This window comes from Passer montanus, unplaced genomic scaffold (genome assembly GCF_014805655.1).
Source record: "Passer montanus isolate IOZ18808 unplaced genomic scaffold, ASM1480565v1 scaffold23, whole genome shotgun sequence".
Classification (NCBI taxonomy): domain Eukaryota; kingdom Metazoa; phylum Chordata; class Aves; order Passeriformes; family Passeridae; genus Passer; species Passer montanus.
In genome coordinates, this window is record NW_024366926.1 from 12188327 (window position 1) to 12202154 (window position 13828).

The window sequence follows — 13828 nt, forward strand, 5'->3', positions numbered from 1 at the left end:
CTCCCCCCGCCGCCGCCGGCACCGGCCCCCAGCGCCGCCCGCCCGGACGCGGCTGCCGCCGGCGGGACGAGGAGCCCGGCCGCTCGCACCATGAGCAGCGTCCCCGCCGACAGGGAGGGCGGCCCCGCCGACACCAGCCTGCCCGAGGAGGAGGTACCGGGGGGACACAGCACCGGGGGCTTGGGGCGGAGGGGCTCCGGCTTCCCCCTGCCCACCCGCGCTCCCCGGGAGCCGCGCTCCGCGGGTACCCACGCACCCCCGCGGGATGGGGGGTCCGCGCCGCGGGGCTCCCGGTGCGGGGGGAGCGGGGACGAGCGGCGGGAGCGCATCCCGGGACGCTCCCATTCTCCCGCATCCCCCTGGGGCTCGCCGCAGGGCACCTGCGGGCGCGGGGAGCCCCACGCGAGTCACGGATCGCCCCGGGGGGCGTGGGGGATAAAGCGGGCTGCCCCCGGTCCCGCTGCCCGTGCGTACCGTGCGCCCAGTGCCGCGCATCTCTTTCGCACGGGTCTCGCCCCAAAAATGTCCCAAACGCTCGCGTCCCCACGGGAGACCAACCCCACGCCCCGCCACGGTGAGAGCCGGTTTTCTCCATTCCGGCCGCAAAGTTCCTGGTTTTGCCCGTGACCTTGAGATGGGAATTTGGACTTTGTGAGGGTGAGAGCGGGAAGATTCCTGTCTGAGATCGCCTCCTCCTCCTCCTCAGCCTCCACCCGGCCGGCTGCTCCAGCAGGTCCCCGCTCGGTGGGATCAGTCACCGCAGCTCCACCGCCCACCGCCGCCGCCCGCCTTCATTTGCTTATTCCAGAGGTGGCTCTGGCTTCAAACTTCCCAAAGTTTCCTAAAAAGGGGGGATTTCTTTCCCCCGGTGGCCTTGCGGGGTGCGCGGGCGATGCGGCTGCGGCTCTGTTGGGCACGGCGGTGGGTGACACCCATGGAGGCCCGCTGCCTTTTCCCGAAGCACCCGCCGTGCCGGGCGGATCCGGAGAGCCCGGGGCTGCCCGTGGCACTGCTGACCCTTGGGGAGCCCTGAGCCGGTGGGGAGGTGCCAGGGCCACACGAGGTGGGCGATGCCCGCTCCTGCCCGCACGCCGCGCTGCTCCGGTGCCAGGCAGGTATTTTCCCTGCAGGACTGGTTCCAGCCCAGGCTGGAGGAGCCGCTGCTATTTGCTCAAGCGCAGGGAAAGGGGTTGCCCAGCTACCGTGCCTCTCCTCCCCCCTGCCAGGGCTTGCCTTCCAGCCTCCTGTTCCCTCAGAAGAGAAGGAGAAGCAGCCCCCATCGCGGGGAGGTCGCTCAGGGTGCTGCCAGGTGGGAAAAGCCCCCGCTTCATGCCCGCTCCTCCCTGGCAGCGGGGTGGCTTCCCCGTCCCTCTCGGCTGTCCCCCCCGGGCAGGGGAGCTGTGGGCCAGGGGCTTCCCCGCGGAAGAGCCGCACAGTTCGGGAAGGCGGTCACGTCACTTCGGCCGGGCGAGAACGGCATGTGCAAGGCCGGGCTCGGCTCGGCGGAGGCCTTATTTGGTAGCGGAGTGGCTGCGCAGAGCCCGGCTCGTGGCCCTCGTCCCCATCCCATGCCAGATCCCTCAGCCCGGGGGAACCGTGCCATGGGGAGGGGACCCCAGGGATGCTTCCCAGGGGGAATGTGCCCAGCGAGTGGATGGCATTTCCCCCCGTGGCCCCTGTGTTGCATCCCCCCGTGCTCCCGCTTCCTTTCCTCCCTGAAGCGAGGGGTCCGGAGGGTTTGGGAGCAAGCTCCGGGCGGGACAGGGACGAGTGTGACCCGCGCCTGATCCCGCCGCTCCTCCGCTCTGTTGCAATCCCCCATCTGCTCCCTTGGCTGCCTTTTCCTCTGCCGCTTCCTCGTTCCAGCCCCGGCAGCTCTGGACTCGCTTTTCCCCAAGGGCTGTTCCTCTCCTCCCGTCCTTCACCGGACGCGAGCGAGCCGTGATTTTCCAGCAAAGAGCAGCCGCCGCGGGTGGCGAGGCCGGAGGTCCGTGCCTGTCCTCCCGCAGCCCCCGGGCGGAGGAGCCGGCATCCCTCGGCCCCAGCCTTGTTTATGTCGGGGACTTCTGCGGGCTGAAGGCATGCGTACACACAGCCCGCGAACCCAAACCCAGCCGAGCAAGACGCTCCATTAGCCAAGAGACTATTTACGCCAGGACTAATCCCGGCGGGGCGGAAGCGCACCCCGCTTTGCCGGGAATGGGAGGGGAAGCCCTGCTCGCCGTGGCATCGCCTCCCGCCGCCGGGCTCCCGTGCCTCCCCGGCGGGGCAGTGGAGCGGATCATCGGCTGGTGGAGAATTAAAGCGAGCCCCGCTGCAAGGACGAGGCATGGGAGCTGGGCTGAAGGAGGCGATTGAATGCCTGGTGGATGAATCACCCGGACGCCTCCCCGCCTCCCCACGGCCTGTTAACGTTTTACCGGGGCTGGTTCGGGCACGGCAGGGCAGGGCACCATGGATCCCTCTGGGCACTGCTGTGTCATGGGGGTCCAAGGCAAGCAAATGCCCCCCTGGTGCCTCCTTACCTGCAGGAGACAAACCTGGCTTCATGTGAGGAAGAGGAGGGCTGCTGGCGCTCCATCACAGAGCTCACCGTGCTGGGGTCATCCTTGATCCATGCTCTGGAGACCCCAGTGACCTCCTGGCCCAGATCTTTGCCTCTCCTTGCAAGTCCTCAGCCGTGACCATCTCAGCAAATCTCCACAGATCCTTTCCAGCGTCCCTTAAACTGGCCCAAGATGAGATGCAGGATTTCGGGGACAACAGACTGGGATGGTGGGATGCAAAGGTGAGAGGGACAGGCCAGAAAGGGGATGGAGAAGATTTCCAAGGAAGAGAGTAGTACAGATGAAGAGCAGACTTCCTGCAGGGAAAACAAAAAGCCAGGAGGGGACACACTAGGAATGAGGCAACACAGGTAGGATCCAACAGCCCTGAGAAATTTGGGAGCTGTGGGGTGCAGCAGCAGGAGTAGAGGAGGACTGTGGAAGGGGACTTGAAGCGGTCCCATAGCTGCCATCCCCATGGAAGGAAGTCAAGGTGGTCACCTTTGATCTCCTCCTGGAGCAAGCATTGGCATTTCTGACTCTTAAAAAATCTTTGATTTCACCCCAAATTTCAGGAAGAAGGAGAAACGGAGAAATGCTCCACCAAATAGAAACTGAAAGATGTTCGTACAGCAGAAATGAAATGAAACAGCTCAGGCTGTCCAAAAAACCCATGAGGTTTAGGCTGAGGGAATCCCATGCTCCAGCGCCCTTTAATCCTTGCTCAAGAGCTGTCAGTCTGGCCCTGTCCCATGACATCCCTGCCGTGCCTGATCCACCTCTCTGAAGGAGCAATTCTTCCCTGTGGAAGAACAGATACGTGCCTGCTGCCTGACAATTTCTCTGATAAGGCTTTTTTTTTTTTTTCAGAGAAGGATTTTGCCCTAGGAGTGTTTCTGGTAGAAGATGGGGACTGAATCCCTGGGATTTCAGCACAAAGAAACCTGGAGCAGCTCCCTGTGGGCCAAAGCTCCCCTTCCATTTAAGGGCAGGAGTAATATTTTTGTCTAGAATCTTTTCCCTGGCAAAAGGGTATCTGTCCAGCCTGCTGGGATTATCCCCAAGGATGCTGCCTTGCTCTGCCAGTCCCACCTGCTCCTTACCCAGTGAAAGGATTGTTTATGTAGGACCTACTCAGCATCCTTGGGGCTGGGTGCATTTGCGTGGTGCAGATGGGGAGCACCCAGGAGCTGGTATCCATCCCCTGCCCTGGGCCCCAAAAACCCTTTTGGGGCTGGAGTCCAGCTGGGGGATCCTTTGGAGCCCTTCTCCCTCTTGCTGCTGTATAATTTTACAGATTCAAACTTGGCCGACCCGCGTTTGAACTCGCAAAGAAAACAAAGTCATTAGAGAAGAGAAGCTCTTCCTCTGTGGGGCTGAATTTCGGAGGGGTCCTTGGGATCTTTCATCTCTGTCTCTCTCCCATGTGGCTCTGGGGACAAATGGTCTGGCAGGCTTGGGCATGCACGGTTTGGATTTCAGGGATGCAAACTGGCAGCGGGTTCCCCTCTCCTCCCAGTCCCTCCCACTGGTCCCTAGTGTTTCCTGAAGCTCCCCAGGGAGAGGAGGGGCAGGAAGGCAGGGATGGCCCCAGGGAGACAGGGGACACCCTGCAGGGATGCTTGGGATGTAAACTCACCCGGGAGGGTGGATGTGTCTGGAGCCGTGCCCAGGAGGACCTGTCTGAAAGCCAGCATTTTTTAGCCTAGGAAAGGAAAAGGTTGCTTTCTTTAGGTTGAATTTCATGGACACAAGGCACATCCTCCAGGTGAATCCCTCCCTAGCCCCCGCCAGGAGAAATTGGGGCAATGTCTCCACTGGGGCAGCACTGAACACTGTGGGATGCTCCATCACTCCCAGTCTCAGTGGGCAGGGGTCCCCTAAGGAGCTGTGGGGAATGGTCCCAATAGAGGGGACAGGCATCCCTTCTCCACGGATCTCATCCAGCTTGGATGCTGGTACCCACAGGGATGATGATGATGATGGTGATGATAATGCTGGCACCCAGGATGGGTATCACCGGGGCTGTTGACACAAGGGCTGTGTGCAAACAGCTGAGTACCTTTTGTTATTTAATAGATATAGGTCAGCCAGAGGTTTTGTTCCACAAAGCAGGAATGTTTGCTGCTCCCAGGCTGGGAGATGGGGGAGATAGCTTATCTGCAAGAGAAAGAAGAAATGTCAGCAAAAGAATAGGTCTGGGCTGGCTGTTTCTGGCTGTTTCCCATGTCTCTTTCCCAGGGAATGGGGCAGGCAGGGTGCCTGGCCAAAAAAATTAAATAAAATACATTGAGATTTTCCCCTTCTACAGCCCAAAGGGTTAGGATGAGATTTTGGGAATGAGGAGAGGAACAGCAGGTTCAGTTCCCCACACTGCTCTCCTGGTTGCAAGCTGGTTGTAAAGCAAAACCATCCCAGCACAGGGTTTGCCCATCCTGGAGGAGCCCCACATCCCCCCTCAGGGTGGTGGGAGCAGAATTTCTGCCAAACACCCCAGCTTTGAGGATGCTGCACCACGATAAACATTAGATCCACCCAAAAAGGGTTAAAACCCCTTAAAAGGTGACTTTTACAAACCGGGGACAAGCTGCTTAAATCCAGCCCCCTCTAAACCAGGGCCTTTCCTCCAGGAGGAAGAGTTGGTGTTTGCTTCTCCCAGTCCTTAATGAGCTGCTGCAATTAAACTGAGACAATAGGCATTGTCTGTGGAGTCCAGGATCTGCTGGGGATGACGGCAGAAATCCTGTTTGCCAGACTGGGGTAGGAAGGTGCTGGGATTCTGTGAGCTTTTTATCCTGGAGAGGACTGCTGGGGTGAGGACAGGTCCCTGTTACCTTTCCACGGTGCCTTAGCAGCTTCCTCCATGGCCACATGAAGGATGGGGCCACCCTCCCAAAATTCAGCATCGCTCAAGCGTGATGCAAAACCAGCACAGTGGCTTAAGGCCTGGAGGATCCCCTTGGGCTGGCATTGCCCCTCTGGCTATGGGAAGCATGGTGTAACCCCCAGTTAGGGATAAGAGAGGGTCCCCAGGAAGCTCCTTTGTTCTTTTCCAGGTGAGGACACTCTTTGTCAGCGGGTTGCCTCTGGACATCAAGCCCCGGGAACTTTACCTGCTCTTCAGACCCTTTAAGGTATCACACTGGGGAGGGAAAGGGGGGCTGAAAGCATGGGGCTGGTCTCTGCCCCAGCCCCATGGCCCTAAACCATTTGGGAACACACCATCCCACCATCTGGGAACCCACTGAAGTTTACTTCAGTCAGTTTATTCGGTTACTATTATTTAATTATGGGGATCTGCACCAAAAACCCTTTTTAATCCTTTCCTTGCAGGGGTACGAAGGGTCTCTCATCAAACTCACCTCCAAGCAGGTAGGGGCTGCTCCCAATGGCGTAACCATCCCACCATTCCCTGGGGTGAGGGGCTCCCTCTGTGCTCCCCAGGAGGCTGACTGATGGCTCCTGTCCTTCCTCCACAGCCCGTGGGCTTCGTCAGCTTTGACAGCCGCTCCGAGGCGGAGGCGGCGAAGAACGCGCTGAACGTGAGTGTGCCTGGCTCAGCCACTCCACTGCTCCCTTCTCCCCTTGCTTCCCTGTCCCCAGCCGCTCTCTGAATTCCTCCTTCCCTAGGATGTGCACCTCCCCTGCCAGCTGGCCACATGGCATCCCTATCCCTCCTGGGCGGGCTGCATCCCTCTCACCTTTCTCAGGGCCATCCACGAGGGCTTGAATAGTCAGGACTTGAGCCTTAGATACGAGTGAGAAAGAATATTCCCAGCCTCTCCTGTTTATGCAGCAGGAAAAATCCCAGCTAAGTCTGCAAAAAAAAAAACAAATTTCACTTTCTTTTAGCAACTTGTGAAGTTACCTGAATGTAGTCACAGGCAGAACTGTGTGGAGCTGGTTCTCCAATTCCTCCCCAGTTCTCCCTGCATTTTGGTTCGGGGTTGTTTTTGTCCTTCTCTTCATTTTCAACGTAAAACTTTTTTTTTTTGGCTCCACTAATCCCTCTGGATAAGAGCTCGCCCTTGCGGGATGTCGACTGCCAAATATGGTGCCGATGCTAAAGATGCCGGAGGAATGTGAGCTGCCTCGGGGCCCGGCAAATTAGCTCATTTCAGGGCTGCAAGTTGAAAAAACCCATAAATAACGGGGAGTTATTTTTGCTGCGGGGCCGGCACGCGGCGGTGCTCGCCGTGCCTCCTTCCCTCCTTCCCTCCCACAGGGCATCCGCTTCGACCCCGAGATCCCCCAGACGCTGCGGCTGGAGTTCGCCAAGGCCAACACCAAGATGGCCAAGAACAAGCTGGTGGGCACCCCAAATCCCAGCACCCCTCTCCCCACCGCCGTACCTCAGTTCATCGCCCGGGAGCCCTGTGAGTACCCCCTGCACTGCCAGGGGCTGGATGGAGCAGGGGTACCCCGAGGGGGTGGCCAAGGGGAACACCAGGTCCCACTGGAAGTGTGGGTACCTGCTGGCTGCCTGGTGGCACGTGCTGGGGCTTCCCAAAGGACAGGATCTGGGACAGGTGACAGCAAGCAGGATGAGGTCTCAGGAGAGACCTCGGCCATGCCCTGCCATGAGCGCTCCTTGCCTGTTTCTGCTTCTGGAAGAGCTTCTCTCGCACAGACGCCGGCTCCTCACCCTGCTGTCGCACACAGGCACGAGCTGCACGCTCCCCTCTGCTGAATCCCTGGTTTTACTAAACCTCTTGGAGACGAGGAGCCCAGCCCTGGCTCCCTGAGCGATGCGCCCAGCCCCGTAGCATCCCAGCGGGAGAATTCTGTGTTGGCATCTCACGGTTTTCCAGGGCCAGCTCTGCTCCTGCATCAAGGGGAGAAGGAAGGACGCAGCGAGGGTCACAGTGCCCTGGTCACCATTAACTCTCCCTCTTCTTCTCTTGCAGATGAGCTCACAGTGCCTGCACTTTACCCCAGTAGCCCTGAAGTGTGGGGGCCGTACCCTCTGTACCCAGCGGAACTAGCACCTGCTCTACCTCCTCCTGCTTTCACCTATCCCGCTTCGCTGCACGCCCAGGTAATTCCAACCCATCCGCCTCCACCGCACACCCGCCCCGGCCCCCCTTCCCCTCGGTGCTCACTGCACCACTAACAACACCCGCCTCACAGGCACTCACTCCCCGCTCCCCGAGACGCAGGGGAGGCTCCCAAACGGAGCTGAACGCTGCCAGGGGTCCTGTCTTCCCCAGACTCCTCTCTCTGCCTTCCTACTTTTGCTGGTACCTGTGGAGGGGCAGGTGGTGAGGGAGGAGGGAGGGCTGGGGACGCTCTCAGGCTCCGGAGCATGCCCATCGCTCCTGGCACCGAACCATCCGGCTGCCAGCGTGGCATGAGGGCTCCAGCCCCCCTGGCTGGCCCTGCAGCGTCGCTGGGATGCGACGTGCTGTGCTGCTCACGGGGTGTGAAGCCAAGCAGCTCTCTCGGGGAGGAGAGGGAAGCGAAGCGCAAATGGAGGGTCCATCTTTTATTGACGAGGTGCTGCCTCGTCACAAGTCACAAGCGCTTTCTGCCGGCTGCTGCTGGCCCCCAATGGCAGCGTGGGCTGTTAAAAATTAACCATCCGCCTGGGAGAGGAGCGGGGGAAAGAGGAGGAGAAGTGGAAATGGCGGAGGAAGAGGATTTCTTTGCAGTGCCAGCCTTGCAGCATCATGGGGATGCTGGGAAAGGACCCCCGCCACAAGGAGGGGAAGGGCAGGTACCTCCTCAGCATCCATGCTGGATATCACCTCAGCTTTTGCTCCTTGCTGCTGGCTCCAGCTCAGTGATGAACAGGAGGTAACAAGCACATGGAAATAGATTTGCCAGATAAAGTGCATCCAGAAGGCTTTTGGCCTTGGCCCGCCAGAATTGAGCCAGGTTATCCAGAGCTGCCATCACTGAGAGCTGGAGCTCAGCTCAGCCAGGGGCTGGTTTGAGCAGAAGGATGAGGAAAAGTGCTCAGTGTGCAAACCATGTGCAGCTTTTGGATGAAACTCCAGCTTTTTGGGCCCTGCTGTTCATAGGAAGAGCGTTGGTAAATATTATTGCAGCTATGTACTTGCCTTGTCAAATAACTGCTAACAGGCAGCACCTGCCCTGCTCAGGGAAGCGCACAGCCAAGGAAACAGAGGCATACAGAAGCTCTGAGGGTCCCTCGGGAAAACCCCGGCCGAGACCTGACAGAAGCAATATTACCTGATGTGAAATATCAGCCTGGTGGGGAGGGTGCTGGTTGCACCTTCCCATCCTCCTGTGCAGCTGCTGGGGCTGTGGGTTTGCTGGGTGGGGGCTGGAGCCTGGTGCCACCACCCAAACTGGAGCTGCTTTGCTGGATCCTGCAGACAGCAGCGGGACCAGCAACTGCAGGATGGATGATGGGGCTGGCTTGGAGTTATCTGGCAGAGCAGTGAGTGCCTGCATGCCAAATTTTGGCATCTGATGTTTTCCTCCCTGTTTCAAGCGGGCTTTGCAGGAGCTGAGAAGGGTGAACTCACTCCTGCTCAGTAGGACCATGGTGCTGCTGTCCCAGCTCCATCCTGCCAGGGGCTGTGCTCATCCTCAGTGTTACTGTTGGAATTGGAGCTGGGATGGCTGTCCTGCTGTCCCAACCTCCCTCCACCCTGTGCCGGGGAAAAGCCAGGAGAAGGGATCCCAGCTGCAGCCTGCTCCTGCCGGGGTGGGCAGCCCCCCCCTCACCGTGTGTCCCCCTTCCTCTGCAGATGCGCTGGCTCCCTCCCTCCGAGGCTGGTTCTCAGGGCTGGAAGTCCCGTCAGTTCTGCTGAATGCCGGGTGAGTGCCTGGCCCACTCCCCTCCTTCTGGGCCGCCTGGGGACCACCTCCACCTCTACCCTGAGCTTCCCCCACTGCGAGCCCCAGCAGCTCAGGGTGGGCGGCCACTTTTCAGCAGACACCCCAAGTCCAGTTGCCCTCCTTGTCCCCAGAATGGGGTGGATGTCCGCGCCACAAAACATTCCCACGTGTCCTGGGGCAGGAGGGAAAGGCACCATGCCAGAGGGGGGTGTTGTGATGGAAAAGGCAGCCCTGACACCATCATCACCTCCTTAAACCTCAAGGAAAACTGTCCAGGCAGTCCAGGGTGGTGGGGGTGCCAAAACAAGAAGCACAGCCTTACCGAGCACCCGGCTGCACAGCAGGAGGGAGGGACGGTTCCCATTCCATCTGGGACCTCTCTGGATGGAAAAAGCCTTGCAAGATACACTCTGCAAATAACTTCGGCCTTTGTGGATAAATAAACAAAGGGGACTCACATGGAAGAGGGAAAAGAGCCTTGGTGGACACTGGGCACTGCTTTCCCTGCAATCCCATCCTGCCTGGACCATCCTAGCCAGGAACAATCCCTGCTGGGAAGCCTCCTGCTTCCACACCCGCCTGTGGAGAAATGCCAGTGGATCCAAAGCTCTGGCATCACTGCCCATGCTCACATGTGACTGCTCTGCCCATCTGCCTGGCATCTGCAGCCCTGTGCTGCGGCCACGAGGTCACTCAGCCAGGAGGGCACGAGGCCCAGCCCTGGCTGCAGCCGGCCCCAGACTTGGATCCATAAAGAATTCACCGGCTATTTTAGGCCCAGCAGATAAAAATAGGGAGTAGCGAGGCTTTGGGAACCAATGGTTCTTCCAAAATATGCAACATGCCGATGTTTCCAGATAAAATGTAAGCAGAAATGCTTTTGGGGAGATGAGCAAATCCCTTGAAACAGCTCCGGCAGCCCAAGAGCCACAGGGGGTGGCGAGGATGGAGGCTCAGGGACCTCCTGTTTCCCTTCCAGGCTCCTCCAGCTGGGAAGGGCACAGAGGGTTTGCCCGAGGGCCTGGCTCTCCTGTTTGCATCTGCCTGTATTTGCTGCCTGGAGCCCAATCCCACAATCAGTTAGGTTGGAAAAGACACCTGAGCACCATCTCTGGCCCAACTAAGCTGCAAGCTGTCCCCTGGTCCCTGTGAAATCACCCCCGAGCTCGGTCCCCAGTGCCAGCCTCCCTCACTCTCCGCCGTGTCCTCCCACAGGTCTCAGGTGTGTGATGGTGGCCTACAGTCAGTCTTGTGGGTATTAATGGAGTCTTCCAAGGTGGCTACTGGGTTGATGTGCTCTCCACAGGACCTCAGTGTGCTGGTAAGGATGCCACCCTGCAGGCTCGGCTGCCTGGGGAAGGGGGCAGAGGGGTGAGGAAGTCAGCACACTGTCCCTGAGGTTGGCACAGCCCTGGGGCTGCTCCAGCTCCTGCCCTGCAGAGCCATGGCTCTGCCATTCCCCTTGATCGCCGTTATCTGGGGTGAGAGTTTCCACAGCCAAGGAATGCCTCTCGCCTTTGAATTACCCCGCTAATCTCATCTCCCTCCTTGCTTCCTGCCTTGGATCAACAGAGACCGAATTCCTCCTCACTGCAAAACCCAGCTCACACTTAACTCCCAGCTTCCCACTTCCAGCCCCGGGGAATGCAGCCAACAACGGGAGGAACAAAGTGGGATCAGTGGGGTTTCTTTGTGCCAGGGATGCTACGGTCTCTCCCTGCAGGCAGGTCCCACCTTGCCCTTTCTCTGCTAAACAACTGTCCTTGATCCTGACAGGAATTTCCAAAACAAGCCTCTCTCTCCCCCCTACCTTGCTTCCTTCCTTCCACGAAGGAAGAAAGATTAACCACAGCCCTTTTTCCTCCATCACAGCTGCTCTTTTTTTTAACACCTCTCTTTGTTGTTTCAGGCTTGAAAAAAAACCTCACACAAGTTTGGATTCCTCCAAGACTTTCCCACAGCCTCTATCACACATCTGCTCTCCTAGAAGAAAAAAGAAAAACATACCTAGTAATAATATTTTCCTCTTTTACACTGTATATTTGTAAGGAAGAGTGTGTTACTCCCGAAAGCATGGTTTGACAGGCATTGTTGTAGTGTTTGAAAAGGCTTTTCAAATGGAACCATAGGAAAGCAGACTACAAAAAAAGAAAAAAAAAAGAAAAAAAAAAGAAAGAAAAAGGAAAAAAAAAACCAAAACAAAAGCAAGTATTTTTGTACCAAAGCTCCTCAAGAGGACAATCTTACACCGGGTCGGACCACAGGTTTTGTGCTTGACTTGGGAGGTGTGTAAAGAAGAGTCTTATTATCTCCTGGCCCTGCTGCATGTGGAAGGCACGATGTTCACAAGCAATGTTCACAAGTGTGAGGATGTCGACACACACGATGCGGGTTTGTAGGACCTGTGCTCCTTCTGGCACAGGAGCTGTGCTCTGGCCGTGTTGGCAAGGCGTCTGCAGACACTACAGTATTACTGTTTTCTTCCCAGCTGCACCAAGTGACGAGCAGGCAGGACGTCCAGGAACTTCCTTCCCGTGTTGTTTTTACCCTGGGGCTGTGTTCATAGCTGCTGTGCAAAGCTTCCGTGGGGTACAACAGCTCGGATCAGGGATGGGCGGGCAGCCCACACACGTAGCAAGGTGACAATTTGCCTCCTCCTCCTCCTCCTTCTCCTGCCATGACTGCTCCAAGCTGTTACGGGCAATGTAAACTGCTGTATGAAAAAGCATACCAACAAATCCTTGGTTTGCCAGCTTCCTCCAGGTTGGACATGAGTCCTGAGGGGCTTCCCGTTACGCTGAAGCGCTGGCCTGGCCTGTGGTTTTAGTGCTGGTCCAGCTGCTCCCTGCGTGGCATCCCCATGTTTCCACGTGCAAAGATGAGAAGGGAGGCTGCCAACATCCTTTACAGAGATAGAGTACCAGCAGAGAGACTGCTTGACACACTAGTTCTCCTTCTCCTTGCTCCAGGAAGAATTCAGATAAAGAAGAGAGCAAAGCGACCCAAAACCTCTGTCAGGTTTCGGTTTCTTGGAAAGGGAGGTGCAGAACTTCTCCTTCCATTGCCTTTCCCCCGTCTCCATTCCAGCTGCAGGGAACACTGAGCTCAGCTGCTGCCCAGGCCTCACCGTGGCTGGTTTTTCCCAGCTCTTTGTGGCCTCGTTAAACATCATCACCTTTTCCTTTCTCCTTCCTCTTGTCCTGTGGGTGGGCCAAAATAAGATGGCTGAGATTCTGGCTGTCAGGGTGGGACAGGGGTATGAAAAAAATCGGGTTTTTCACCATCAGAAACCGTCCCGTTGGGGTCTTCTGTAAAAAATGGGCCTGATAAAAATGATTTGAGAAGAAATCAAATCCAAGACAAACCTCAGAGCGGCTCCAAAAGGAACGATACCAGCGTTCCCAAGCGAGGGACTAACTCTTTTAGCAAACTATTTCCTGTACTTTGTCTCGTGGAGAGGAGAGAAGCTTCCACATTGTCTACTCTGCTTTTGGAAATATGTTTAAAGGTACTTTTCTATTGTAATTTTTTAAAAATAAAACCGGTGATTATTCTAAGTTACGCGCAGAGCGTCGCTGTGTGCTGTGTATCCGGCTGGGAACAGGGAGAAGGATCCCAGCACACCCCTCAGGGCCTTGGCAAACATCAGCCTCTTTCCTCCCTCGGGAGCAGCTGAAAGCACTGTGAGGCTCCTGGGTGATTTTTCAGGGCAGATGCCATCGTCCTGTTTGGCTCTCTTGGATCTCTAGGAAAGCTGCAAAATCCAGGCTGGAAGGATCAGCAGGCTTTAAAGAAATGACTCCAAGTTTACAAAGATGTTATCAGTTAGTTTTTAAACCTACTAATCTTGGCAGGGAGCACAGGAGCTGGGATGCAATTTTCCATGAGCTCAGCCTCGGCTGAGGCAAACGTAACCTAGAGACCAAGGGCCAGATTAGCTCTGTATTTTTTTTAACACGCTGGGAATTTTGAAAAACTCCAGTTTGTAAGCCCAACCTAGAAATTCCTCCTCCTTTCTTTTGCTCTGCTCCCACCCTGACAAATGTGATCAGCATCCCCAGGAGCTTCAGCAACAAAGTGCCAGGAGCAAGCTCCAGCTTAGCAAAGGCAGCCTGGAGAACGGGGTGTAGAGGACAGGATTAAAAAAATCTACAATCTGCAGGGTGGAAGGACGAGGCATGGCAGTTATTTGAACCCCCTGGCTGGCAGGGATGAGTTAAACCCTTAAGGCTGGATGTTAATCCCGCTGTGGCCATGGCCAGTCACAGCTTTCACAGCTTTCCTTCCCAGCAGAGAGGTTTGCTTGCTGGCAGGCACCGGGGAGGAAGGGAAGGGAGCCACAACACTGCTGCTCAGCCCAAGAGCTGCTCCGAGCAGCAGCAACTGGCCAAAACCTCTCTCCCAGGCACCACTTTAAGAGACACACAGATGTTTCTGGGAGCGGATTCAGCAGCAAACATCCTGCAGCTAAG

At 57.0% G+C, this 13828-nt stretch overlaps 1 protein-coding gene across 2 annotated transcripts; it reads left to right on the top strand.

Annotated features, from left to right (window-relative positions):
• The first annotated feature begins 6 nt into the window (after positions 1–6).
• On the top strand, positions 7–12917 carry RBPMS (RNA binding protein, mRNA processing factor). Of its 2 annotated transcripts, none has more exons than XM_039710361.1 (9): positions 7–153; positions 5603–5680; positions 5880–5918; positions 6026–6088; positions 6772–6922; positions 7454–7584; positions 9266–9335; positions 10572–10677; positions 11266–12917. In XM_039710361.1, exons 1-7 carry the CDS (start codon positions 91–93, stop codon positions 9326–9328), a joined length of 588 nt encoding a protein of 195 aa, XP_039566295.1. In that variant the 5' UTR covers positions 7–90; the 3' UTR covers positions 9329–9335; positions 10572–10677; positions 11266–12917. The 2 variants fall into 2 exon arrangements, with proteins under 2 accessions (XP_039566295.1, XP_039566296.1); XM_039710362.1 differs by lacking the exon at positions 7–153 and adding an exon at positions 2689–2788.
• Positions 12918–13828: the final 911 nt, after the last annotated feature.